This window comes from Podarcis bocagei (assembly GCF_964188305.1).
Source record: "Podarcis bocagei genome assembly, contig: HAP1_SCAFFOLD_215, whole genome shotgun sequence".
NCBI classification, from domain to species: Eukaryota; Metazoa; Chordata; class Lepidosauria; order Squamata; family Lacertidae; genus Podarcis; species Podarcis bocagei.
In genome coordinates, this window is record NW_027670233.1 from 10,890 (window position 1) to 35,502 (window position 24,613).

The 24,613-nt window shown below is 48.3% G+C and overlaps 2 protein-coding genes and 1 long non-coding RNA gene across 6 annotated transcripts in view; all 3 read left to right on the plus strand.

Annotated features, from left to right (window-relative positions):
• The first annotated feature begins 3,293 nt into the window (after positions 1–3,293).
• On the plus strand, positions 3,294–8,930 carry LOC308579576 (uncharacterized protein). 3 transcript variants are annotated; one of them, XM_081214136.1, is made up of 3 exons: positions 3,294–3,614; positions 5,834–5,966; positions 6,210–8,930. In XM_081214136.1, exon 3 carries the CDS (start codon positions 6,361–6,363, stop codon positions 8,614–8,616), a length of 2,256 nt encoding a protein of 751 aa, XP_081070262.1. In that variant the 5' UTR covers positions 3,294–3,614; positions 5,834–5,966; positions 6,210–6,360; the 3' UTR covers positions 8,617–8,930. The 3 variants fall into 3 exon arrangements, with proteins under 3 accessions (XP_081070262.1, XP_081070263.1, XP_081070261.1); XM_081214137.1 differs by lacking the exon at positions 5,834–5,966; XM_081214135.1 differs by lacking the exon at positions 3,294–3,614 and having other exon boundaries at positions 5,510–5,966.
• A 4,234-nt stretch (positions 8,931–13,164) lies between these two features.
• On the plus strand, positions 13,165–22,771 carry LOC308579577 (uncharacterized protein). 2 transcript variants are annotated; one of them, XM_081214139.1, is made up of 3 exons: positions 13,176–13,238; positions 18,844–19,046; positions 20,196–22,771. In XM_081214139.1, exon 3 carries the CDS (start codon positions 20,276–20,278, stop codon positions 21,836–21,838), a length of 1,563 nt encoding a protein of 520 aa, XP_081070265.1. In that variant the 5' UTR covers positions 13,176–13,238; positions 18,844–19,046; positions 20,196–20,275; the 3' UTR covers positions 21,839–22,771. The 2 variants fall into 2 exon arrangements, with proteins under 2 accessions (XP_081070264.1, XP_081070265.1); XM_081214138.1 differs by lacking the exon at positions 18,844–19,046 and having other exon boundaries at positions 13,165–13,238.
• LOC308579578 overlaps positions 15,780–24,613 on the plus strand; it is a 77,998-nt gene continuing 69,164 nt past the window's right edge. The window contains exons 1-2 of the long non-coding RNA XR_014004544.1: positions 15,780–15,874; positions 17,179–17,221. This is a non-coding gene — a long non-coding RNA (uncharacterized lncRNA). The remainder of the gene's footprint in view (positions 15,875–17,178; positions 17,222–24,613) is intronic.

Consider the following 24,613-nt stretch of genomic DNA (forward strand, 5'->3'; position numbering starts at 1 on the left):
GAGGGGGAGGAGGCAGAAGAAAAGATGAGTGATGACGACGACCCGAGATCTCCGAGTCTTTCCAGTGAATCAGAAGATTCACAGAAAGGAGCACCAGTGGACAGGGCAAGGGGGGAGTCTAGGGGGGCACCCCAGGAAGATAGAGCCAGAGGGGACTCAGAGGAGAGCAGTTGGAAATCGGGACCAGCGTCACAGCCAGAGAGCAGGGAAGAGGAAGAGCGCCAGAGATCAAGCGCTGGCAGCTCGCAACAGGGGGGAGGGCACGAGTCAGGAGTGGCCACACCTCCATCGGGGAGCGAAGAAACGGTCAGACGGAAAGTGGAAGGTTGGGCGCGCGCGCCAAGTTCAAATGCACAGGAAAGTGACGCAGTAGGCAGCCAGGAAAGGGAGCCAGGTCCTAAAGCCCGGCGCAAGGAGACAGGGAGTTCCGGGGGGTCGGCGTCAGAAGAATCCCGGAAGGAAGAGACCCCGGGGGGCAGAGGGACCCAGAGGAGAACAGTCAGGCGGAAAAGGTGGAGCAGGGCTAGGATATTAAGTTGGTGCACAAGGGGCGGAGACTCAGACGGAGCTTCGCCGATCTAGCCATTAGACGTAGAGTTGCACGCAGCAGCTTGGGAATGGAAACTGTAACTCAATAAAGACTTTTACTTAATGACCGCTGGCTAGCGTGATCCTCTGTGAGCTAGGATCTTGAAGCAGCTCTGACAGTATGTAACCTGAAGCGTATGTAACCCGAGGTACCACTGTATAAAGACTCAGGTTTTGGGGGGAAATTCATTCACTGTTTACGAGCTGCAATAAAGAGCATGAAATCACTACACAACTCCAAGTATATTTCAATAGGTTTTTCCAACACCTGGGAATGTCCGTCTGAGTTATCCCCGACAAAAAGGACTCTGTTGTAGTTTTATTGAAAAGTGCATTTAAACATTTTTTTTCCAATTCATGATGAATTATTTCCCAATACCCTTTAACCTTCCACCAGGCCTTTGGCCAGGGCACAGCCTGACTCCCTCCCTCGGCAATCTTCGCAGAGCTCTGGCCCAATGGTTGCTAGTGGCTTGAATTAATTAATTTTTATAATGAATGATTTTAGAATGTTGTTTATGTTGTACTTTTGTACTGTTTTATTGTTGTTAGCCGCCCTGAGCCCGGCTTCGGCTGGGGAGGGTGGGATATAAATAAAATTTATTATTATTATTATTATTACAGATCCACCACATATGACAGTACGATCCCTCAGTCTCATTACATCTCCAAAATGTTTCTGAGGACAATTCAAAGTGTTGGTGCTGATCTTTAAACCCTAAACGGCCTTGGCCCTGTGGACCGGAAGAAGCGTCTCCACCCGCAACGCCGAGGTCCTCCGCCAAAGGTTTTTGCTGGTTCCCTCAAGGAGAACATCTATCTCAGGGATGTCCAACGGGTCGATCGTGATCTACTGGTAGATCCCCACGAGGTTTTGGTAGATCGTGGGTCGATCTCTGGCTCCTTTTCCTCAGCGTCCTTGAAACTGACTCCTGCCCCCCTCGCCCCCCCCTCCATTGTTGTCTGATCAGTGAAAGGGAAGGAGCTTTCTCTCTGTGGGTGTTTTCATCAAAGTGATATTATTGTGAGTGACTTTTTCCCCTTTGACCCTTGCCTTTAACCCTGACCCCCCAAAACCGAACTTCCCTCCCAAGAAAGTATTTGTATAAAAACGGGGCTTTCCTCCTCAACAACTTTGACCTGAACCCAAATAAGGGGGGTAGATCATTGCCAGATTTTAATTCTGAAAGTAGATCACAGTGTCTCGGGAGTTGGCCACCCCTGATCTATATGAAGCGGCTGGGATAAATCATTGCGGGGGGGGGGGATTGGGGCTGGGTGTTCATCAGTATGTAGATACCCAGCTCTGCCTCTCCTTTAAATCGGAACCAGTGAAGGTGGTGAAGGTCCTGTGTGAGTGTCTGGAGGCGGTTGGGGATGGATGGTGGCTAATGGATTGAGGTGGAATCCTAACACGACAGAAGTACTGTTTTTGGGGGACAGGGGGCGGGCTGGTGTGGAGGACTCCCTGGTCCTGAATAGGGTAACTGTGCCCCTGAAGGACCAGGTGTGCAGCCTGGGAGTCAGTCTTGACTCACAGCTGTCCATCAAGGAGTAGATGAATGGGAAAGATATTAGATAGGAAAGAAACCCAGAAACATAAGGGTCATAGGTTCAGGATATTCTGCAGAACCAGGAAGCACTCCTCAGAAGGGTCAACTGAATCAAAAGAAACGGAAGCTCCGATAGAGCGTCTGAGACAGATTGTTTGTTTTGCAATAAATCTTCTAGCTAATTATGACTTGCATGCTGTGTTATCAAGACGGCAGCCTGGGCTCCTGACACTGTCTACCAGCTCCATCTGGTACGCCGGCTGGGACCCTCTCTGCCCACTCCTTTATGTCTGTTAACTCCCCCCCCCCCGGGGGGGGGGAGATTCCACCATAATCACACCCAGCTGTCTACCAGCTCCATCTGGTACACAGGTTGAGACCCTCCCTGCCCGCAGACTGTCTGCCCAGAGTGGTGCATGCTCTGGTCATCTCCCGCTTGGACTACTGCAATGTGCTCTCCGTGGGGCTACCTTTGAAGGTGACCCGGAAGCAACAATTAATCCAGACTGGGGCAGCTAAACTGGAGACAAGGGGCGGCTGCCGGGACCATATAACACTGGTCCTAAAGGATCTTCACTGGCATTTCCAAGCACAATTCAAAGTGTGTGTGCTGACCTTCAAAGACCTAAACCTGAAGGAGTGTCTCCACTCCCATCATTCAGCCCGGACACTGAGTCGCCTCCGATCGTCTGATGGTGGTTCCCTCACTGTGAGAAGTGTATCTGAAGAAGTGTGCATGCACACGAAAGCTTATACTGTACCAAGAACTAACTTAGTTGGTCTTTAAGGTGCTACAGGAAGGAATTTTTTTATTGTGAGAAGCAAAGTTACAGGGAACCTCTAAGATGTCAAGTAGATAAAGAATTACACAACTTTTAGAAGACGTCTGAAGGCAGCCCTCTTTCAGGAGGTTTTAAATGTTTGATGTTTTTATGTGCACTGTAAGTTGTCCAGCTAGATTGGCGTAATAATTGTTACGGAAAAATCTGAGTGCAGGGCTACTACTACTACTAATAATAATAATTTCAACTTTACACCTGCCCCCTCCCTTGCTGAGGGCGTCCCCTCAAAGTAGACTGGGGGGGTTCTGCAGCTTTCGCTGGAGGGAAGCGCAACAGTGGCGGCTCGGTTCCTTTGCATGCGGAAGAAGGAGCTGGTTTCAGCTGCCGGCAGGGAAGGAGACGCCCCTCCCGGGAGAAAACTCCGGGGCGGGAAGCTTGCCCAATTTGCCCCCCTCCGCTCCGGCCTCGCCTGCTCCCCCCGCCCCCCCTTCCGGCGGGGCGGCTCTTCTTCGTAGCTCTCTGGGCAGAGACATTCGGAAAGGAAGCCGAAGACCGTCGGAAATTGCCGAGCCGGAGGGGAGGGGAAAGGAGCCCCTCCCTCAGAGGGGGCGCGTCCTTGGGGACCCCCCGAGAAAGGAAATCGGAAAAGAATAGCGAGCGAGGGAAGCGGAGGGACAGAGAGGACAAAGAGGTAAAGCTGCGGGGGGGGGGCGAAGGGCGGGGGGGGGAAAGGGGGCAGGGACCCCCCAACAACAACAACTCACGTCTTGGGCGCTATCTGCAGAGGCCCCGATCCATGCAATCCGGCTGAAGATCGAGGCCCCTCCATTCGCAGGGATTGCATTGCACGCCCCCCCCCCCCAGAGATCAGCCTTCCTGCCTTTTACTATGAGAAATGCGGGGGGGGGGGCTTCCTGCAGAGGGAGCACCGGCAGGGTTTGCACTGCAAGATCTCCTTTGCAACGCAAGGAGATGCTCAGCTGTCAAGAGATGCTCAACTCCCCTGCCCCCCCCCCTTGGGTGCTTTTGAGGCAATAAAAATGGGAGCCCCCCCCCCAGGGCTGGGACTTGAACCCAGGCCCCTCTGCGAGTTCCGGCTTCCCCCTGGCAGGAATCCCTGGGGCGCCGCGATCCTGGCTTGGTGGGGAGCCCATGGAAGGGTTAATGGGGGCGAGAGAGGCCTGGATGGAGACCCCCCCCCCCGTCTCCCTCCTGGGATGGGGAGAGATTTGGCAGGAAGGCTGAGCCGGCCAGGGGGGCCTTTGGGGAAAGGGGACCCTGGGGGGGGCTGGAGGGAGGAGGAAGTTGGGGGGCGGAGGGAGGAAGAAGTTGGGGGGCAGAGGGAGGAAGGGAGCATCCCTGGGGAGGGATCGAAGCCATCTTGGAGAAAGAGAGAGGGACTGGGGGGCCGCCTGCCTTGACTTCTCCCTCCTGCCCAGGACTCCGCGTAGACCAGGGAGAGATCCCTGAGCAGGAGCCCCGATCCAGCCACCCTCTCCTCCCCTGAAGCTCAGTCCTTGCCCTGCCTCAAGTCCCAGATCAGGAGCTGCAGGGGGTGCTGGGGGCTGTTAGAGCGAGTCCAACCATGGGGGGGGGGAGAGGAAAGGGAGGAAGCCCCCTTTATTACTCCCCCCCCCTTTGAGGCTTCTCTCTGGGCAACTCCAGTCTCTCCCTCATGCCTGGGTTTCTGTGCAGAAGCATCTAAAGGGCTCCTCCCCAGAGACACCTGCGCCCAACTCCTCCTCTCCATCCACCAGGTGTCCATTATTCCCACTATATCAGATCTCTTAACTCTGTGGGGTTTAAGGGATGGGGAAGATTGTTATGGAAATGGGTGGGTTCCCGTGTCCCCCCCTTTATTTTTATTAAACCTATTAGTCTCTTTTCTCTTGCCCAGGGCAGCCCAAAGGGACTTACAACCAGTTGTTGTTGTTGTTGTTGTTGTTGTTGTTGTTGTTGTTGTTGTTGTTGTTGTTGTTGTGTTCCACAGTGGCACTCCAGGGCCTTCTTTGTCGTGTTTCCTGTATTTTGGGAGGGAGAGAGAAGACTGTTCTCCGGGCCTGCTTCACAGTGAGGGAAACTGAGGCAGCCCCCTCAGGCAGCAGATGCAAGGAGGGGAGGGCGCTGAGTCCCATTTGGCCAGCCCTGATTTAACCCTCTATCCTCTCGTCCAGTGGAAGGTGCTCTCCCATTGCCAGTCTCCTAGACACAATGCAGCCGCCTTGGGAAGTCAGTGGTGCAGGATGATTTGGGAATGTGTGCAGTTGGTTGGACTGTATCAGGAAGATGTTGGAGATCACGGAGGAAGGAGAAAAGAAAGCGTTTTCAGGGGAGGGGGAAGAAGGGAAAAGTTTGTCCCACCAGATAAGACTCCCATACTCCCAGACCATGGGTCGAACCACATCTGGAGGGCCAGAGATGCCTCAACTCAGCATAGAAGGTTCCACTAGGGCTCAGTGTTACTTGCGAGTTGGTGGAACTGGATCTTAAGGGTTCTTGAGACATTTCTTCAGGGATTATGATTGGTATTCAGACCCTAACACTATAAAGCCAAGGTGTCCCAGCCATAACCTGTTCGAGAGTTCTATTGCTTTATTGTTCGGTGCCCAGCCACACTTCCCCTGTGAGCCTCTGCAGGTCGTAAAGCAATTAGCAATTAGCAAAGTTGCACAGCGGTCGTGTGTTGAAAGAGCAGTAAATCAGTCCCAAACGTTTCTTCTGTCCTAATATCTCTTTATTGGAACAAAATAGTGTATTTACAATCTCCAATAGCCATCCGTGTTAAGCTGCATCTTCTCTCTCTGCTTGCAGCGTCGTAACAGAATGCTTTCGATTTCCACTCAGTACACAGCATTCCAAGCTGCTTTCGTCACCTCCTGGCTTACTTCCCTTGTTGTCTCCTCCTCTCAGGCTCGAGGCACAGAAGGATAACCCTTCACTACACCCAACTGATTATTGTACAGAGGATGAAGAACTTCATGGTGAACTTAGGACCCTGATGAATATTGGCCAGGTTCATGGACATAGAGCAGCTCCCTTTCCTGTGAGAAACCACTTTATGTAAAAAGTAAACCCCAAAAGTCTACTGTATTCTGAGATAATGCTGCTTCATTAACTATAATTAAGGGTTATGAAATGTTGATGATGCATTACTATTATTTGACATTATTTCATTTGCATTTCCTAAAAATTTGGAACATATGGAGGACAGGAGAGAATGTAAAAGATGTTAAAATAAGTGAAGGTTGTAATTCATGTGTGTAATATTCCTTTGTTCTCTTCCCAGAAAATAAATAGGATTTTCTCCCCCACCCCCCGTTTAAGAAGAAAATGGAGAAGGCAGTCAGAATTCTGGTCGGCAATGTCCAATAGGATTAACAAAGAAACCATTTAAATGTATGGAGTGTGAAAAGAGAGAGGAGAAATAATTTGAAAGTATGGAGTGTGGGAAGAGCTTCAGTAGCAGTGGAACACTAAGAACACATCAACGGACTCACACGGGGGGAAAACCATATAAATGTAAGGACTGTGGAAAGCGCTTTACTTCTAATCAAGTACTAAGAAGACATCAATGGACTCACACTGGAGAGAAACCTTTTAAATGCATGGAGTGTGGAAAGAGCTTCATTGATAGAGGAACACTTCGAATCCATCATCGAATTCACACAGGGGAAAAACCATTTAAATGCGAGGAGTGTGGGAAGAGCTTCACTTATAAGGGAGCACTAAGAAAACATAAACGGACTCACACGGGGGAGAAACTATTTAAATGTATGGCGTGTGGGAAAAGTTTCACTAATAATGGAACACTAAGAAGACATCAACGGACTCACACGGGGGAGAAACCCTTTAAATGCATGGAGTGTGGAAAGAGCTTCAGTCAGAGTGGAGACCTTAGAAAACATCAACGGACTCACACAGGTGCAAAACCTTTTAAATGTATGGAGTGTGGAAAGAGCTTCTATGCTAATCGAATACTTAGAAGTCATCAACGGACTCACACAGGGGGGAAACTATTTAAATGTATGGAGTGTGGAAAGAATTTCAGTAGGAGTGGAAGCCTAAATTTTCATCTTCAAACTCACACAGGGGGAAAACCTTTTAAATGTATGGAGTGTGGAAAAAGCTTCACTGATAATCGAGTACTTAGAAGTCATCAATTGACTCACATGGGGGGGAAACCATTTAAATGTATGGAGTGTGGAAACGGCTTCACTTCTAATCAAATACTTAGAAGTCATCAACGGACTCACAAGGGGGAGAAAGCATTTAAATGTATGGAGTGCGGAAAGAGCTACATTGATAGTGGAACACTAAGAAAACATCAACGGATTCACACGGGTGAGAAACCATTTAAATGTATAGAGTGCGGAAAAGGCTTCACTTATAGTGGAACGCTAAGAAGACATCAATGGATTCACAAGGAGGAGAAACCATTTAAATGCATGGAGTGTGGGAAGAGCTTCACTGAGAGTGGAAAACTTAGAATTCATCAATGGATTCACACTGGGGAGAAACCATTTAAATGCATGGAATGTGGAAAGAGCTTCACTGGAAGTGGAAAACTTATAATTCATCAACGCACTCACACTGGGGAGAAACCATTTAAATGCATGGAATGTGGAAAGAACTTCATTGATAGTGGAAACCTTAGAATTCATCAACGCACTCATACGGGGGAGAAACCATTTAAGTGCATGGAATGTGGAAAGAGCTTCAGTGACAGTGGGAAATTTAGAAGACACCAACGGACTCACACAGGGGAGAAACCATTTAAATGCATGGAGTGTGGAAAGAACTTCATTGATAGTGGAACATTAAGAAAACATCAACGGACACACATGGGGGAGAAACCATTTAAATGCATGGAATGTGGAAAAAGTTTCATTGACAATGGAAAACTTAGAATTCATCAGCGGACACACACAGGGGAGAAACCATTTAAATGCATGGAATGTGGAAAGAGCTTCCGTCACAATGGAACCCTTAGAATTCATCAACGGACTCACACGGGGGAGAAACCATTTAAATGCATGGACTGTGGTAAGAGCTTCATTAACAGTGGAACACTAAGAAAACATCAACGGACCCATACAGGGGAGAAACCATTTAAATGCATGCAGTGTGGGAAGAGCTTCACTGATAGTGGAACACTTAGAATTCATCAACGGACTCATACAGGTGAAAAACCATTTCAATGCATGGAGTGTGGAAAGAGCTTCACTGATAGTGGAACACTTAGAATTCATCAACGGACTCATACAGGTGAGAAACCATTTCAATGCATGGAGTGTGGAAAGAGCTTCAGTCGGAGTGGACTCCTTACAAACCATCATCATATTCACACGGGAGAGAAACCATTCAAATGCATGGAGTGTGGAAAGAGCTTCAGTCGGAGTGGCCACCTTACAAACCATCATCTTATTCACACGGGGGAGAAACCATTTAAATGTATGGAGTGTGGAAAGAGCTTCACTGAGAGTGGACACCTTAGAAACCATCATCTGATTCACACGGGGGAGAAACCATTTAAATGTATGGAGTGTGGAAAGAGCTTTAGTCAGAGTGGACACCTTAGATACCATCAATGGACTCACAGAACGGAGAAACCATTTCAATGCTTGGAGTGTGGAAGGAGCTTCAGTACAAGAGGAGTTCTTACAAAACATCAACAAACTCATACAGGGGAGTAACAATATAAGTCCCAGGGAAGTGGACAGAGGTTCAGTTGTAGTGGAAGTATTATAAACCATCAAAAGACTCTGAGGGGTAAGAGCTCTAAGAGCGGTAACACCTACAGGCCATGAATTAACTCAAAGAAGAGAAAGGGTTTATAGAGTGTAGAACATGGTTCTCTCCAAGTCGACACTTTCTTTCACATCAGTAACAAGAAATAAATCTGAATTGCATGCAGCGTATGTGAGCTTCTGTTGTTTGTAACGTGGTCTAGACGTTTATTTAAAGTAATGAAAATAGAATTTCACAATAGTAAGCATAATATAATATTTAATGTGAACCTGTAGTGTTGCTTCTGAATGAAGATGGACTGAGACTGAGCTGGTGTTGGTGTTTGGTGGAGGGAGCTGGAAATGTTTGTATCTGGGAATGGAGAGTTGCTCAAAGTGGAGCTGAGACTGGTGGTGTTGCTTTGGAAGCAGAGTTAGACTAATATTATTGGAACAGCAGCATAAGTCCCATTGTTATAATTGCAATAGTGGAACCATGAAGACACAGAAAGATTGAAAGCACCTATTATATGCCAAAGATAATCTTGAAACCCTGATCTATTCTTTTGATTTATAGATACATTATGTCAGATATAATGTGTATAGATATATTTTGTGGCAGGAGAAATAAAAGGGGCATTCCCTGGCAGAACCAGGAAAGGCTCTGTTCCCAGCTGCACGTCTTGCATGAGGAGGGAAGGGGCAGGGAAGAAGGGGCCGTACCAGAGCATCTCAAAGCAATGTTGGGAGGGGGGCACACGGTGATACAAGTGTGTGTAGAATGCTATCCCCAAAATGACGCAGGCGAGAAAAAATATGGATGAGTATAATGTGGAAGGAGGTTCCGGTAGGTCCCAAACCCAGAGTGCTAAGGGTCAGCTTCCTCCAATTCCACCAGCTGCCCCAAGACAGGATCCCCCTCTGGGCCCTGAGGGTGGAATGCCTCCTTGCACTTTTGCAACTGGACATGATCCGAGGGAGTCCTCCTGCCAGCAGAGCAGGATGTAATTATCTTATTGTTGCTGTTGCCACCATGGACTGGCTGGATGCATAGAAGGGGGGGGGAGACCCTTCGGGACGATATGGGATTGAGGGGGCAACTCCCATCTCTTGCGGGGGTGCAATTAGTGCCAGCACCGTCCGTTAAGAGTTTGGGTGTAATCTTCGATACCTCCCTCTCTATGGAGTCGCAGATTACAGCTATAACAAAGGCGGCATTTTTTCATCTCCGCCAAGCTAAGCAGTTGGCCCCTTATCTCTCTCGTCCTGACCTAGCCACTGTGATCCATGCGACGGTCACCTCCAGACTGGATTATTGTAACTCGCTCTACGTGGGGCTGCCCTTGAGACTGACCCAGAAACTCCAGCGGGTGCAGAATGCTGCGGCGAGACTCCTTATGGGGTCTTCGCTGCGAGAGCACATTCATCCGGTATTATACCAGCTGCACTGGCTCCCGGTGGAGTACAGGATCAGGTTTAAGGTGCTGGTTTTAACCTTTAAAGCCCTATACGGCCTAGGACCCTCGTACCTACGGGACCGCCTCTCCTGGTATGCCCCACAGAGAAACCTACGGTCTGCAAATAATAACATCCTCAAGGTCCCAGGCCTCAGAGAGGTTAGGCTGGCCTCAACTAGAGCCAGGGCCTTCTCGGCTGCAGCTCCAAACTGGTGGAATGCTCTGTCAAAAGAGACTAGGGCCCTGCGGGACCTGACATCTTTCTGCAGGGCCTGCAAGACAGAGTTCTTCCGCCAGGCCTTTGGTCAGGGCGCAGCCTGACTCCCTCCTCTGGCAACCTGCACATAATTCTGCTTAATTGGTCGCCATCAATTTGATTTAATTAATTTTTATAATGAAATATTTTTAGATTGTGTGATTATTTGACTGATTATTTGATTGTTGTTAGCCGCCCTGAGCCCGGCTTTGGCTGGGGAGGGCAGGATATAAATAAAATTTATTATTCTTCTTCTTCTTCTTCTTCTTCTTCTTCTTCTTCTTCTTCTTCTTCTTCTTCTTCTTCTTCTTTTCGCTCTCCTAAATCTTCCACCATTCCTGCTTCATGCTTCACTGGATTCCATGAGTTTTAGTCTTATTGGGGGGGGGGGGGGCTTTTCTCTATCCTCTTTCTCCATTCTATCTGACATGTCCTTCCTTCCTCGTCTTCACTTCAAACTGAAAGGTCCCAGATACTGAACTGTGCACAGTACTCCAAATGTGTTCACACCATAGATCTCCATAAATAATTTCCATTCCTCCTTAAGGAGCAGCCATGAGATTGGTACGTGTCTGTTTACATTCCAGCACAGTATGCTGGGAATTTCTGTTGTGCGTATAGCTTTTGCTTTTCTCTGTCTTTCTGAGAATACAAAGAGAGAGATGGAATGTTTCTTTGTCCTGATTTATGATTAATAAATCCGTAGTTGTAGTATGCTTCCACAAGCCTCACGCCTATTCTGTGTCTGCAGTTCGCTCTGCTGATATAGTGTGCCCTGGCTTCGAAGCCTGGGTCGCTGATTTACATCGGAGCAGAGGCTGATGGGTCTTCGCAGCGGGACGGCTGGAGGGAGATGACCCACCTGGGACTAGCCAGCTGGCCTTGCGACCCTCTGCATGCCAACAAGATCTGCACTACAACCATTAGGAGAGTGGCAGGTGTATTTTCAATCAGTTCCCTAAACATCCCCAGCGTGAGATTTGCAGTTTCCCGAGCCAGTGAACACAGGGTCAACAATTTCCCAGAGTTACCCAACATGACCCCAAGGTCTCACTCCTGGTCCCTCACCTCCTCCTCATCAGCCCAATGTGCATCTGTTTAATCTGGTTGACCATGAACTGGAACCCTGCCAGAACCAATGGATGGATGGTGCCAGCTTGGTTCTATGACAAAGGAACATGTAAAATGTCAAAAATAAAGAATTCCCCTGAAGGCCTTCATAGGTCTTCCAAAAGTTACTTTCTCTCTTTGACATCTGATGATGATGATAAATTATTATGGGGGCGTGTGTTCCACAGGGAGGGCGCCACTACCAAGAAGGCCCTCTGCCTGGTTCCCTGTAATTATGAGGGAACTGCCAGAAGACCCTCGGAAGTGGACCTCAGTGTCCGGGCTAAATGATGGGGGGATTTTCTTTCCTTGTGTTAGATGGATGTTGAAACAAGGTGTGATTGACTAGGCCATGTCTAGATCACAGATTTATAACCAAGAGCCACAATTGCTTTGAAGTCTCCCTGCTGGCAAGGGAATTCCAGAGCAAGGGCCCCAAACTAGACCCCAAACAGCTATTTAAGGGCAGTGAGGGAAGAATTATGAGTTTGGAAGCCAGGAAGGAAGAAGAGTCCTGGAGGAAGAATTATACACAGCAAATGGGAAGAAATCAGACTTTGACATACTGTATGGGATTCAGGCAGTGGTGAGGGGGTTTTATACAGCCTTCTTTCTAAAGAAGCAGAGAGAAGCTCCAAAAGCCAGATATATGAGCAGAAATCAGGGCGAATGAGAAGAAATCCACTCAGGAAGCAGGGATCCCGGGGAATCTGCCTCCTCGGCGCCTGAAACTGAGGCGAGGCTCAGATCCCGAAGGGCGGGAAGTTGGGAAAAGGCGGGAAAAGTCGTTGAGGGGAAGCAGCAGCGGGGGGAGGGGCTCCTCCTCTCTCGCCCCTCAGAGACACGACGGGGACCCTCTTGGGAGGGGGGCAGAAAGGGGTCTCTCTCTCCCCCCCCTCACAACCCCCTTGCAGCGGGGGGAGGGGCTCCTCCTCTCTCGCCCCTCAGAGACACGACGGGGACCCTCTTGGGAGGGGGGCAGAAAGGGGTCTCTCTCTCCCCCCCCTCACAACCCCCTTGCAGCGGGGGGAGGGGCTCCTCCTCTCTCCTCCCTCAGAGACACGACGGGGACCCTCTTGGGAGGGGGGCAGAAAGGGGTCTCTCTCTCCCCCCCCTCACAACCCCATTGCATTCCTCTCATGGCGGAAGGGGACCCCACCCTCTCCCTGCCGGGCCAAGGGGGTCTCTGGGCGCAGGAGAGCCTGGGGGGAGGAGGGGGGAGAGGAGAGGAAGCGCCCCTTCTCTCTCTCTCAGGCAGCCCCATGTCTCTTCCCACCCCCAGGGGCTGGGTCCATCTCTGGGCTTCGCAGAGGACCCCCCTGGGCTGGGGGGGGAGGGACCCCCCCTTGCTTCCCCGGCTCAGCCCCTCCCCCGCTCTCCTGACCCACAGGGGGAGGGGCAGCCCTTCCCTCCTTCTCTCCCCGCAAACCCAGGTCACCCCCAGATATGATGCCCCCCCCCTGGCCGCCATCTCGCCCCCTGCTGTGGGGAGGAGGAAGGAGGGGGGCCAGGTCCCCATGGAGCCCCCGAGGCAGCGCCGTCCCGTCCTCTTCCCATCCCAACACAGGGAGGGGCTGCTCTGCGGATGTAGCTCTAGGGGCAAGCACGTCCCAAAAGGAACCGGAAGTGTCGTCGCGAAATGCGCCGGAAGTGGCCAGACAGGGAAAGGGGAGGAGGGGCGTCAGTGGAGAACCCCCCCCCCGCCCTTTCTATTGCCGACAAGGAGAGCGGACTAATCCGGAGCCAGGGAGGCGGAGGACCAAGAGGTAAAGGGGGAGGGAGAGAAGGGGGGGGATAGAGGGGGGGACAAGGGGGGAGGAGGAGGATGAAGAGACCCCCCCGCAAGGAGAGCGCCCTCCCTGGGGCCCGTCGACAGGGGCCCCGATCCAGGCCCCGACCCAGGGGGGGGGAAGGGGGGACCCCAGACCTGCAAGATCTCCTGGGCAGCAGCAGCTCCGCCAGACTCCCCTTTCTCTTTCCTGGGGGGCCGAGAGAGGCTCAGCTGCCCTGGCGGGAAGGGGAAGGAGGACCCCAAGCAGGGCTGGGGGTGGGGCTGAGGCCCCCCATTCTCCCTGGGGTCGTGGGGCGCCTGGCTGGGGAAAGGGAGTGAGGGAGTCCAGGGAAGGGTTAATGGAAAAGGGGAGGAGCCTCGACAGAGACCCCGCCCCTTCCATCACCTCTTATTCCCCAGTCTCCCTGCTGGCAGTCCCAGATCATCATTGCCATACAGGATTGTCCTGAATACCACCATTTGCTAGCCAAGCCCAAACCCAAAAGTCCCGCTGAGATGATGATTGATAATATTGTCATTTATCCATTTTAGACCCCTAAGTAGTAGCAATTGCAAGGACATTGTGCTGCTCTCCTCTGCACAGTTCCACCCCTATTTCAGACCTTGTGGCTGATTTAAATGTTTAGCTGCTGATAACATGGCAACGTTTAGCAGGTGATATTGTGAGGTTTAGCTGGTAATAAACCACAAGTGATATTGTGAGTTTTGGTAATGATAACATTACGATCTTTATCTGCTAATAGCACTGCAATGTTTAGCAGGTGATATTGTGAGGTTTAGCTGCTACAGTGGTGCCTCGCAAGACGAAATTAATTCGTTCCGCAAGTCTCTTCGTCTTGCGGTTTTTTCGTCTTGCGATGCACGGTTTCCCATCGGAATGCATTGAAAATGAATTAATGCGTTCCTAGGGAAACCGCCTTCAGACCAGGTCCGGGGACAGTCTGTCCCCGGACCTCTTCTGAAGGCTGGGGGGGGGGACAAGGGCTTTTCTTCCCACCCCCAGCATTTTAAAAAACCCTGGGACAGCGGAGGACTTCTCCGCTGTGCGGGGCTATCTTAAAATGCTGGCGGGCGGCATTTTAAAATAGCCCCGGACAGCGGAGGACTTCTCCGCTGTCCGGGGCAATTTAAAAGCCCCTGGGAAGGCAGGCAGGGGGGACAAAGACTTTCGCCCCCTGCCTGCCTTCAGAAGGTGTCCCCGCCCCCCACCCCACTTCGGAACAGCTTTCCGAAGTGGGGCGGATGGGACAGGTGTCCCCTCCCCCCCGCCCCACTTCGGAAAGCTGTTCCGAAGTGGGGCGGCGGCGGCAGGTGTCCCCGCCCCCACGCCCCACTTCTGAAAGCTGTTCCGAAGTGGGGCGGCGGCGGCAGGTGTCCCCGCCCCCCCGCCCCACTTCGGAACAGCGTTCCGAAGTGGGGCGGCTGGGGCAGGTGTTCCCCCGAGCGCTTCTAAAGGCGGGCGGCGGTGAGGGAATCCCTTGGACCCCCGCCGGACTTCAAAAGTGCTTCGGGAAGTCCCGCGGGGGGCCAAGGGATTCCCTCCCAGCCGCCCGCATTTAAAAGCACTCTGGGCAAAGCAGCGAAGTGCGCTGCTTTGCCCAGAGTGCTTTTAAACGCAGGCGGCTGGGAAGGAATCCCTTGGCCCCCCGCCGGACTTAAAAAGAGCTTCGGGAAGTCCCGCGGGGGGCCAAGGGATTCCCTCCCAGCCGCCCGCATTTAAAAGCACTCTGGGCAAAGCAGCGAAGTGCGCTGCTTTCCCCGAGCGCTTCTAAATGCGCTGCGCTTCCCCGCTGTCCCAGAGATTTCCCTATGGGCTTTCGTCTTGCGAAGCAAGCCCATAGGGAAATTCGTTTTGCGAAGCGCCTCCAAAACGGAAAACCCTTTCGTCTAGCGGGTTTTCCGTCTTGCGAGGCGTTCGTCTTGCGGGGCACCACTGTACTAACATTACAGCGTTTAGCTGGTAAGTTATCGCAATGTTGAAAAGCAGGTGTTGCCTAGTCCTTGCAGACATTGTGATTCGTAATATATTGCCAGCTCAGTATTAGGAAACAGTTATCACGATGTAAACTTCAAGCCAGTCTTGGGCAATATACCAATATATCGCTCAGCTCTAATTATGACCTATATTTCTGACCCAGTGTAGCATTGCTGATTTTACCAGTTTGTCCCCAGGAATCCCTGGGGTCGTGGGGCGCCTGGCTGGGTCCCTTTCGGCTGGGGAAACGGAGAGAGGGAGTCCATGGAAGGGTTAAAGGAAGGGGAGGAGCCTCAACAGAGACCCCTCCCCTTCCAGACCACTGACCCCCACCCCCATCACCCAGCCTCCCTGCTGAGGGTGTTGGCTGTCCCAGATCATCTGTATTCACTACAACTTATCTCCATACTTTGGATTGTCCTGAATACCACCAATTATAGCCTAGCCCAAACCCAAAAAGTCCTGCTAGGATGCATCTTGGCTTCCCTGCTGATGAAACTGAGTGTGTGAGGATTGATGATATTTTCATTTATCCGTTTTAGACCCCTAAGTAGTAGCAGCTGCCAGGACATTGTCCTGTTCGCCTCTGTATAGTGCCATCCTTATTTCAGACGTCGTGGTAGATTGCAAGCAGGGTGAATTTGATATAAATCAAATTGATTTCAATCACAATTTACAATAAATCACTAGTCAGTATAATTCTATTTAAATCAAAAAATTCTGATTTGGTTACACTATTAGAAATACATAGACAGATAATTATGAAATCATTCTGAGGTTTAATAAGTTAACTGTCTATATTTGGACAACATTTCTGCTGTAATTTATTGGAAGGAGAAAAATAATCATTTCCTTAATAACAACTTAAGCAATTTATTTAACTAAAACAATAATATTATAGCATGTTGGTAAAAATATTTTTTTTATATCAAAAACAACAACCAAGCAGACTGAGTTTTAGCGCACATGAAAAACTCGGAACATAAGCATTTCACCACCTCCACTACCAGCCACCCCTTTGGATTGGCTTCTGCATCCAGGTGCCTATTCTGTACAGTTAAGTGTTAGTGCGGTTGTTGGAACCCAGTGGGATTGGGAAGAGGTTGCCAGCCCTGAAGAGCCTTCAGCGCTTGCCTCAAGTCTGACTTGCACAATTATTACACAAAGACCCCAAGATGTGTGGAGTATTCTGCTCACAAGGTTGCACTTTCGTTTTTACGGCTTCGCACTTAGCTACTTGTGCAGATCTCTTCAACTGCAAACCATCTGTTCATTGAACCTCTTGGAACTTAGAATTTAAGGGGTTGATTCTGTGTATATGAATTTGCAAAGGAACAATGGGATTAAGGTTTCCTCTCAACTCTGTATATTTATTTTATAACATTTTTCATGTGAAGAAAAGGCATGTTATCTCTGCAGACACAAATTCACACTTTTGAGAATGGCAAAAACAAGCATCTGTGACAATATCTTTTCATTAGAAAAACTTCCCCAAATAATCTTACAGAATTCCCCCACCTCCCGCAGAAGCCGCACACCCTTTAAAGAGCACGCCGCTCTTGGGGGCTTTTCCCTGAGGAGGGAGAAGGGACTGACTGGCTGCGTCAGTCCCTTCTCCCACCTCGTAAAAAAGCTTGCAGGAGCCACACGCTCCTTAAAGGGTCACAGCTCCTGTGGGCTTTTGCGGGAGGTGGGGAATACTCCCAGAGCTTGTCAGGGCTGGCGGGGGAAGCCCGGGATGAAGGCTTGCTGCTGCCCTGCGGAGGCTTCGCGGGCTACCCAGAAGCCAGAACAGCTACAGAGAGCGCTGCGCAGCGCTCCCTCTAGCTGTTTTCACTTCTGCCTTAGTGGCGCAACGCCTCCGCAGTGCACCGGGGAGCTCTGCTCAGCGCTCCCTTTAAATAATATTTTTTTCTTGAATTCCCCCTCTAGAAACTAGGTGCCCCTTATGATCAGGTGCGCCTTATGGAGCGAAAAATACGGTAGGTAGGAGAAAATAACAGAGGCCAACCAGTGTATATGGTGAAGCAAAGCGGCTAGTAGCCTGATCTTTATTGCAACAGTGTCCCCCCCCCTCACCACAACCAGGAGGGAGGTGTGCAAGGCCTTATATAGTCTTTTGAAATTGCCCACCCAAGACCACCCCCCCAAATATCATACAGAAGGAGACTGTCTACAGCAGGAATAGATCGCAGGAGGCGGTCTACAGCAGAAAACCTGTCCTCAAGGATACCTGTTAATGGTCACTAACTGCATTACCTGGGCAGCCTGGCCATTCTTTTGTGATGGTAAATTTCCTGAATCCAGGTCACAGGCCCACCCTGTTCATCCCTCCTTAAGACAGTATTTGTAAGACAATGGGAAGGCTTCCATTTGCCTCCTTTACTGCAGAGGAATATTTGAGTACGTTTCTGAGCACAATTCAAAGTGTTGGTGCTGACCTTTCAAGCCCTAAACGGCCTCAGTCCTGTATACCTGAAGGAGCGTCTCCACCCCCATCATTCAACCTGGACACTGAGGTCCAGCGCCGAGGGCCTTCTGGCGGTTCCCTCCCTGTGAGAAGTGAGGTTACAGGGGACCAGACAGACGGCCTTCTGGGTAGTGGCACTTGCCCTGTGGAATGCCCTCCCATCAGATGTCAAGGAATTAAGCAGCTATCTTATTTTTAAAAGACATCTGAAGGCAGCCCTGTTTAGAGAAGTTCTTAATATTTAGTGCTGTATTGTTTTTAACACTCGGTTGGGAGCCGCCCAGAGTGGCCGGGGAAACTCAGCTATATGGGCAGGGTATAATTAATATTTATTATTATTATTATTATTATTATTATTATTATTATTATTAGTCTGTGGTGCTCAATGTTTAGGCATACTAAATATTAGGATGTAATTAGAACTTGTGTGTTATAGCGGGGATATGTTATAAGATGGTCTCAGTGTATTTTAGAAAGGGAGTTATGTAAAGGGTTTTTTGTGTTTCTTTGTAAATACTGTGTGTCAGACTGAGAATGTCATTAGGAAGGTCTAGGAAAGGGTCACCTGCTTCTGAACATCAGAAATGAGCATGGAAAGAGTTAATATCATTAACCTACCGGAATCGGCCCTCTCCCTTTGTAACAAGCAGCTGTAGTTCTTTTGGGATTTAATATCAGCTCATGAAAAGTTGGGCACACGACCCGGAAAGCTGCCTGGCTCCCTCCGTCTGAAGGCGGAGATACGCAGCACACGCCATAGTCGAATTCGGCTGGACTTGCCATGGGAACGCAGAAGGGGCAAGCAAGGAAGGGGGAGACGGCCAAAGAAACCTGCTCTCCCACAAGTGCCCCCCCCGCCAATTCCGTAACCTTAGCAAAGCCCAAGTTCAAACATCAGCCCCTATTTAAAAGAGGCCCCCGTAATGATGACACTGGACTGCCCTTTACGGTTGCCGTAAGTTACTCTTCCAAGTCCCAAAAGCGCGCAGCAACTCCGGTCTATTTTGCAGGGCTGTTGTAACGGGGACCCCCTACGCCACCGCCCAGGGCAGCCCAAAGTGACGTATAACCAATCGTCGTCGTTGTGTTCCACGGTGAGACTCCAAGGTCTTCTGTGTCATCTTTCTTGTGCAGTGGATGCTCAGGTTGTGAACGTGATCGGTGTGGGAGGCACATTCACAACCTACAGCGCTGCGTCTGCGCATGTGTGGGTTGCGATTTGGTGATTCGGCACACGCACAAAGCGTGATTTAGTGGCTCTGCACATGTGTGAGCGCTGAAACCCGGAAATAACCCGCAACCCGAAAACGCACAACTCGAAGCATCTGTAACCCGAGGTATGACTATTTTGGAAGGCAGCGAGAAGGCTGTTCTCAGGGCCTGCTCCACCGTGAGGGAAACTGAGGCAGCCCCCTCAGGCAGCAGATGCAGGGAGGGGACGGAGCTGAGTCCCATTTGGCCTGCCCTGATTTAACCCTCTATCCCAGGCATAGGCACCCTAAGGCCCATGGGCCGGAAGTTTGAAAAAACTTTAAAAAGTATAAGAACTCACATTAGGTAGTCAAAAAATAGTAATTGAAAGAAAATGCTTATAAAAAATAAGATAATTAAAATTTAGCTCCTGTTACACATTAGCTCCTGTTACACAAAAGTCAATAGAAAAAGCATAAAGAGATGATGTTCAAGATGTGCACTTTGGGAAATTATAAATCCTATTATTGTTATTGTTGTTGTTGTTGTTGTTGTTATTATTATTATTATTATTATTATTATTATTATTATTATTATTATTACATTCAGGTGGACACACCACTGATTTAATCTCCTTTCTTTTCTTTCCCACAATCAGTGTTATTCACCTTTAATACTCACCTTTTTCAGTGTCACACATATTTTTATCTTGTGATCTTCAGTTGAAGAGAGGTATACAAATTTAATAATTCCCAGTTGGAGCAGAGCTACAATATCCAGAAGCCCTTGGCTTTTTATCTTGTGATCTTCATATGAAGAGACGTATACAAATTTAATAAATAAGTCCCAGTTATTCCCAAAATGGTCACTATGCAGCTCCTGAGGCCAAAGGGAATGTGCAGGGGATGAATAAAAAACTAGAGGTCGAAGGGGACAAAATGTGGCCCAAGGGGTAGAGGATTATAGTGCAGCAGATGAAGAACTTCATAATGAACTTAGGACCCTGAGGAATATTGGCCAGGTTCATGGAACATAGAGCAGCTCCCGTTCCTGTGAGAAACCACTTTTTATAAAACGTAAACCCCACAGTTCAACCGTATTCTAAGATAATGCTGCTTCATTAGCAATAATTAAGGGTTATAAAAGGCTGATGATGCATGACCATTATTTTAAATTATTTCATTTGCCTTTCCTAAACATTTGGAACATATGGAAGACAGGAGAGATTGTACAAGACGTTAAAATAAGAGCAGGTGTTAATTGATGTGTGTAATATTCCTTTGTTTTCTTCCTAGAAAACAAATAGGATTTTCTCCCCACCCCATTGAAAGAAGACAATGGAGAAGGCAGTCTGAATTCTGTTGGGCCATGTCCAATGGGAATAACAAAGAAAGCATTTAAATACATGGAGTGTGAAAACAGAGAACATAAACAATTTGAAAGTATGGAGTGTGGAAGGAGCTTCACTGACAGTGGAAACCTTAGAAAACATCAGTGGTCTCACTCCGGGGAGAAACCATTTAAATGCATGGAGTGTGGAAAGAGCTTCACTACTAGCGGAAGCCTTAGAATTCATCTACGGACTCACACGGGGGAGAAACCATTTAATTGCATGGAGTGTGGAAAGAGCTTCACTACTAGCAAAAGCCTTAGAATTCATCTACGGACTCACACGGGGGAGAAACCATTTAAATGCATGGAGTGTGGAAAGAGCTTCAGTCAAAGTGGAGACCGTAGAGTTCATCAACGGACTCACACGGGGGAGAAACCACTTAAATGCATGGAATGTGGAAAGAGCTTCACTACTAGCGGAAGCCTTAGAATTCATCTACGGACTCACATGGGGGAGAAACCATTTAATTGCATGGACTGTGGAAAGAGCTTGACTACTAGCAAAAGCTTTAGAATTCATCTACGGACTCACACGGGGGAGAAACCATTTAAATGTATGGAGTGTGGAAAGAGCTTCAGTCAAAGTGGAGACCTTAGAGTTCATCAACGGACTCACACGGGCGAGAAACCATTTAAATGCATGGAATGTGGAAAGAGCTTCACTACTAGCGGAAACCTTAGAATTCATCAACGGACTCACACAGGGGAGACACCATTTAAATGTATGGAGTGTGGAAAGAGCTACAGTCAGAGTGGAAACCTTAGAATTCATCTACGGACTCACACAGGGGAGAAATCATTTAATTTCATGGAGTGTGGAAAGAGCTTCACTACTAGCGGAAGCCTTAGAATTCATCTACGGACTCACACGGGGGAGAAACCATTTAATTGCATGGAGTGTGGAAAGAGCTTCACTACTAGCGAAAGCCTTAGAATTCATCAATGGAGTCACACAGGGGAGAAACCATTTAATTGCACGGAGTGTGGAAAGAGCTTCACTACTAGCAGAAGCCTTCGAAATCATCTACGGACTCACACGGGGGAGAAACCATTTAAATGTATGGAGTGTGGAAAGAGCTTTACTACTAGCGAAAGCCTTAGAATTCATCAATGGAGTCACACAGGGGAGAAACCATTTAATTGCATGGAGTGTGGAAAGAGCTTCACTACTAGCAAAAGCCTTAGAATTCATCTACGGACCCACATGGGGGAGAAACCATTTAAATGCATGGAGTGTGGAAAGAGCTTCAGTCAGAGTGGACACCTTAGAATTCATCAACGGACTCACACAGGGGAGAAACCATTTAAATGCATGGAGTGTGGAAAGAGCTTCAGTCAGAGTGGAGACCTTAGAATTCATCAACGGACTCACACGGGGGAGAAACCATTTAAATGCATGGAGTGTGGAAAAAGCTTCATTCAGAGTGGAGGCCTTAGAAGACATCAACGGACTCACACAGGCGAGAAACCATTTAAATGCATGGAGTGTGGAAAGATCTTCACCGACAGTGGAAGACTAACACTACATCAACCGGCTCACATTTAAATGCATGGAATGTGGAAAGAGCTTCAGTCAGAGTGGAGACCTTAGAAGACATCAACGGACGCACACAGGGGAGAAATCATTTAAATGTATGGAGTGTGGAAAGAGCTTCACTGATAGTGGACACCTTAGGAGACATCAACGGACTCACAGGGGAGAAACCATTTAAATGTATGGAGTGTGGAAAGAGGTTCAGTTGTAGTGGAAGTCTTACAAGGAGTCATTTTGGACTCACAGCTGTCCATGGAGGCACAGGTTAACTCTGTGTCCAGGGCAGCTGTCTACCAGCTCCATCTGGTACGCAGGCTAAGACCCTACCTGCCCGTGAACTGTCTCGCCAGAGTGGTGCATGCTCTAGTTATCTCACGCTTGGACTACTGCAATGCGCTCTACGTGGGGCTACCTTTGAAGATGACCCGGAAACTGCAATTAATCCAGAATGCGGCAGCTAGACTGGTGACTGGGAGTGGCCGCCGGGACCACATAACACCGGTTCTGAGAGATCTGCATTGGCTCCCAGTACGTTTCCAAGCACGATTCAAAGTGTTGTTGCTGACCTTTAAAGCCCTAAACGGCCTCGGTCCTGTATACCTGAAGGAGCGTCTCCACCCCCATCGTTCAGCCCAGACACTGAGATCCAGCGCCGAGGGCCTTCTGGCGGTTCCCTCATTGCGAGAAGTGAGGCTACAGGGAACCAGACAGAGGGCCTTCTCGGTAGTGGCGCCCGCCCTGTGGAACGCCCTCCCATCAGATGTCAAAGAGAAATAATTACCTGACATTCAGAAGACATCTTAAGGCAGCCCTGTTCAGGGAAGTTTTTAATATGTAATGCTGTACTGTTTTTAACACTTGATTGGGAGCCGCCCAGAGTGGCTGGGGAAACTCAGCCAGATGGGCGGGGTATAAATAAATTATTATTATTATTATTATTATTATTATTATTATTATTATTATTATTATTATTATTATTACAAGCCATCAAAAGACTCCGAGGGGTAAGAGCTGTAATAGTGGAAACACCTTCAGGCCATCAATTAACTCAAGAGAAGGATTTAGACAGAAGGAGTGTTCATCCTGCTTTGGTTATTATGCAACACTTTTTAGAGTGTAGGACCTGTTTTTCTCTAAGTTGACACTTTCTTTTTTATAGGTTTTATTTTGCTTAAACAGGTAAAAATAAATATAAACAGCCAAAAATTACAAAGGAAAATTTCTTAAGAGTAATGAAAAAAAAGTACAAAAAGTATTGAAGTACATGACACAGAACATAAGCAACTGTAGGAAAGATAAAAGAAAAGAAAAAATGCAGGGGAAATGTGTGTGTGTCCTATGGGGTGAATACAGGCTTTTTTTTTGCGCACCGACCCCTCTTGCTCTCCAGCCTTCGCGGACCTCCCCGCAAGCAGCGGGAGCCAGCGCTGGGCTCCCACGGCTTGCAGAGAGCTGCCTGTTTGGGGGCTGGGGTCGGGGGAAGCTTGGGCCTCCCCCGACCCAGCCCCACGCCTGGGGGGGAAATAATTTTTTCGCCTTTATTTCCCCCCAAAAAAACTAGGTGCGCCTTATGGGACGGTGCGTCCTATAGGGCGAAAAATACGGTAAATAGCCTAGTTTTGTTTTTGGGAATAGTATCTGAAACCATTCCTAGTAAAAATTCTTCCGGTTTCTTGCTAAACGTAGTTATTATCAATCTCTTTATCTCTTCATAAATCATGTTCCAAAATCTTTGTATCTCTAGACAGGACCACCACATATGGTAGTATGTTCCTATCTGTTCCTTACATCACCAGCACTTATTATTATTTGATTTATTTATTTTTGCAAGTTTTACAGGGGTCAGGTACCACCTATAGTACATTTTCATAAGATTTTCCCTCATAAGGAGACAAGCCGTGAATTTTATATTTTTAGTCCATAATTCGTTCCCAATATTGGGTTTGATCGTATGTCCCAGGTCCCTCTCCCATTTTACTGTAATTTCTTTGATATCTTCCTCCTTTTTTGCCAATTCAAAAGTAGTTTGTACATTTTAGAAAGTGTCTTTTGATTATTATATAAAATATCCTTCTCTAGATAGGATATTTTTTTGTCAAATCCTTTGGTTCTTTTATCCTTTTCAAGGGCGGCTTTTAATTGATAATACTCCAGCCAGGTTATTCCCTTCTGTTTCAATTTGCCTAGGTCCTTTATTTTTGGATCACTACTTGTTTCCTCTACTAAATCCTTATATGTTAGCCAATCGCTGTTCATATTCAGTCTGTGGACCGACATAGATTCCATTGGTGACAGCCACCATGGTGTTTTGGTTACTACTGATTTTTTACTCCTCTCCCATACTTCATATAATGCCCTTCTCACCATATGATTTAAAAATCCTTTGTGAGATTTAACCTTGTTATAGCCTATGTAGCCATGCCACCCATACACAATATCCCATCCCTCCAGATCTAGGACTTCCATGTTTTTAATTAATATCCATTCCTTAATCCATGTCCAGCACACTGCCTCAAAGTACAGTTTAAGGTCAGGGACCGCGAAGCCTCCTTTTTCCTTCAACTCTGTTAGTAGCTTAAATTTTATGCGTGGTTTTTTCCCTTGCCAAATAAACTTGGCAAGGTCTTTCTGCCAATCCTTAAAACACTTTACGCCTCTAATTATAGGTATTGTTTGGAACATAAAAATCATCTTTGGCAATACCATCATTTTAACTGTGGATATTCTCCCCCACAGGGACAAATTCAATTTTCCCCAAGTCTCTAATTCTTTTTTTATTTCCTTCCA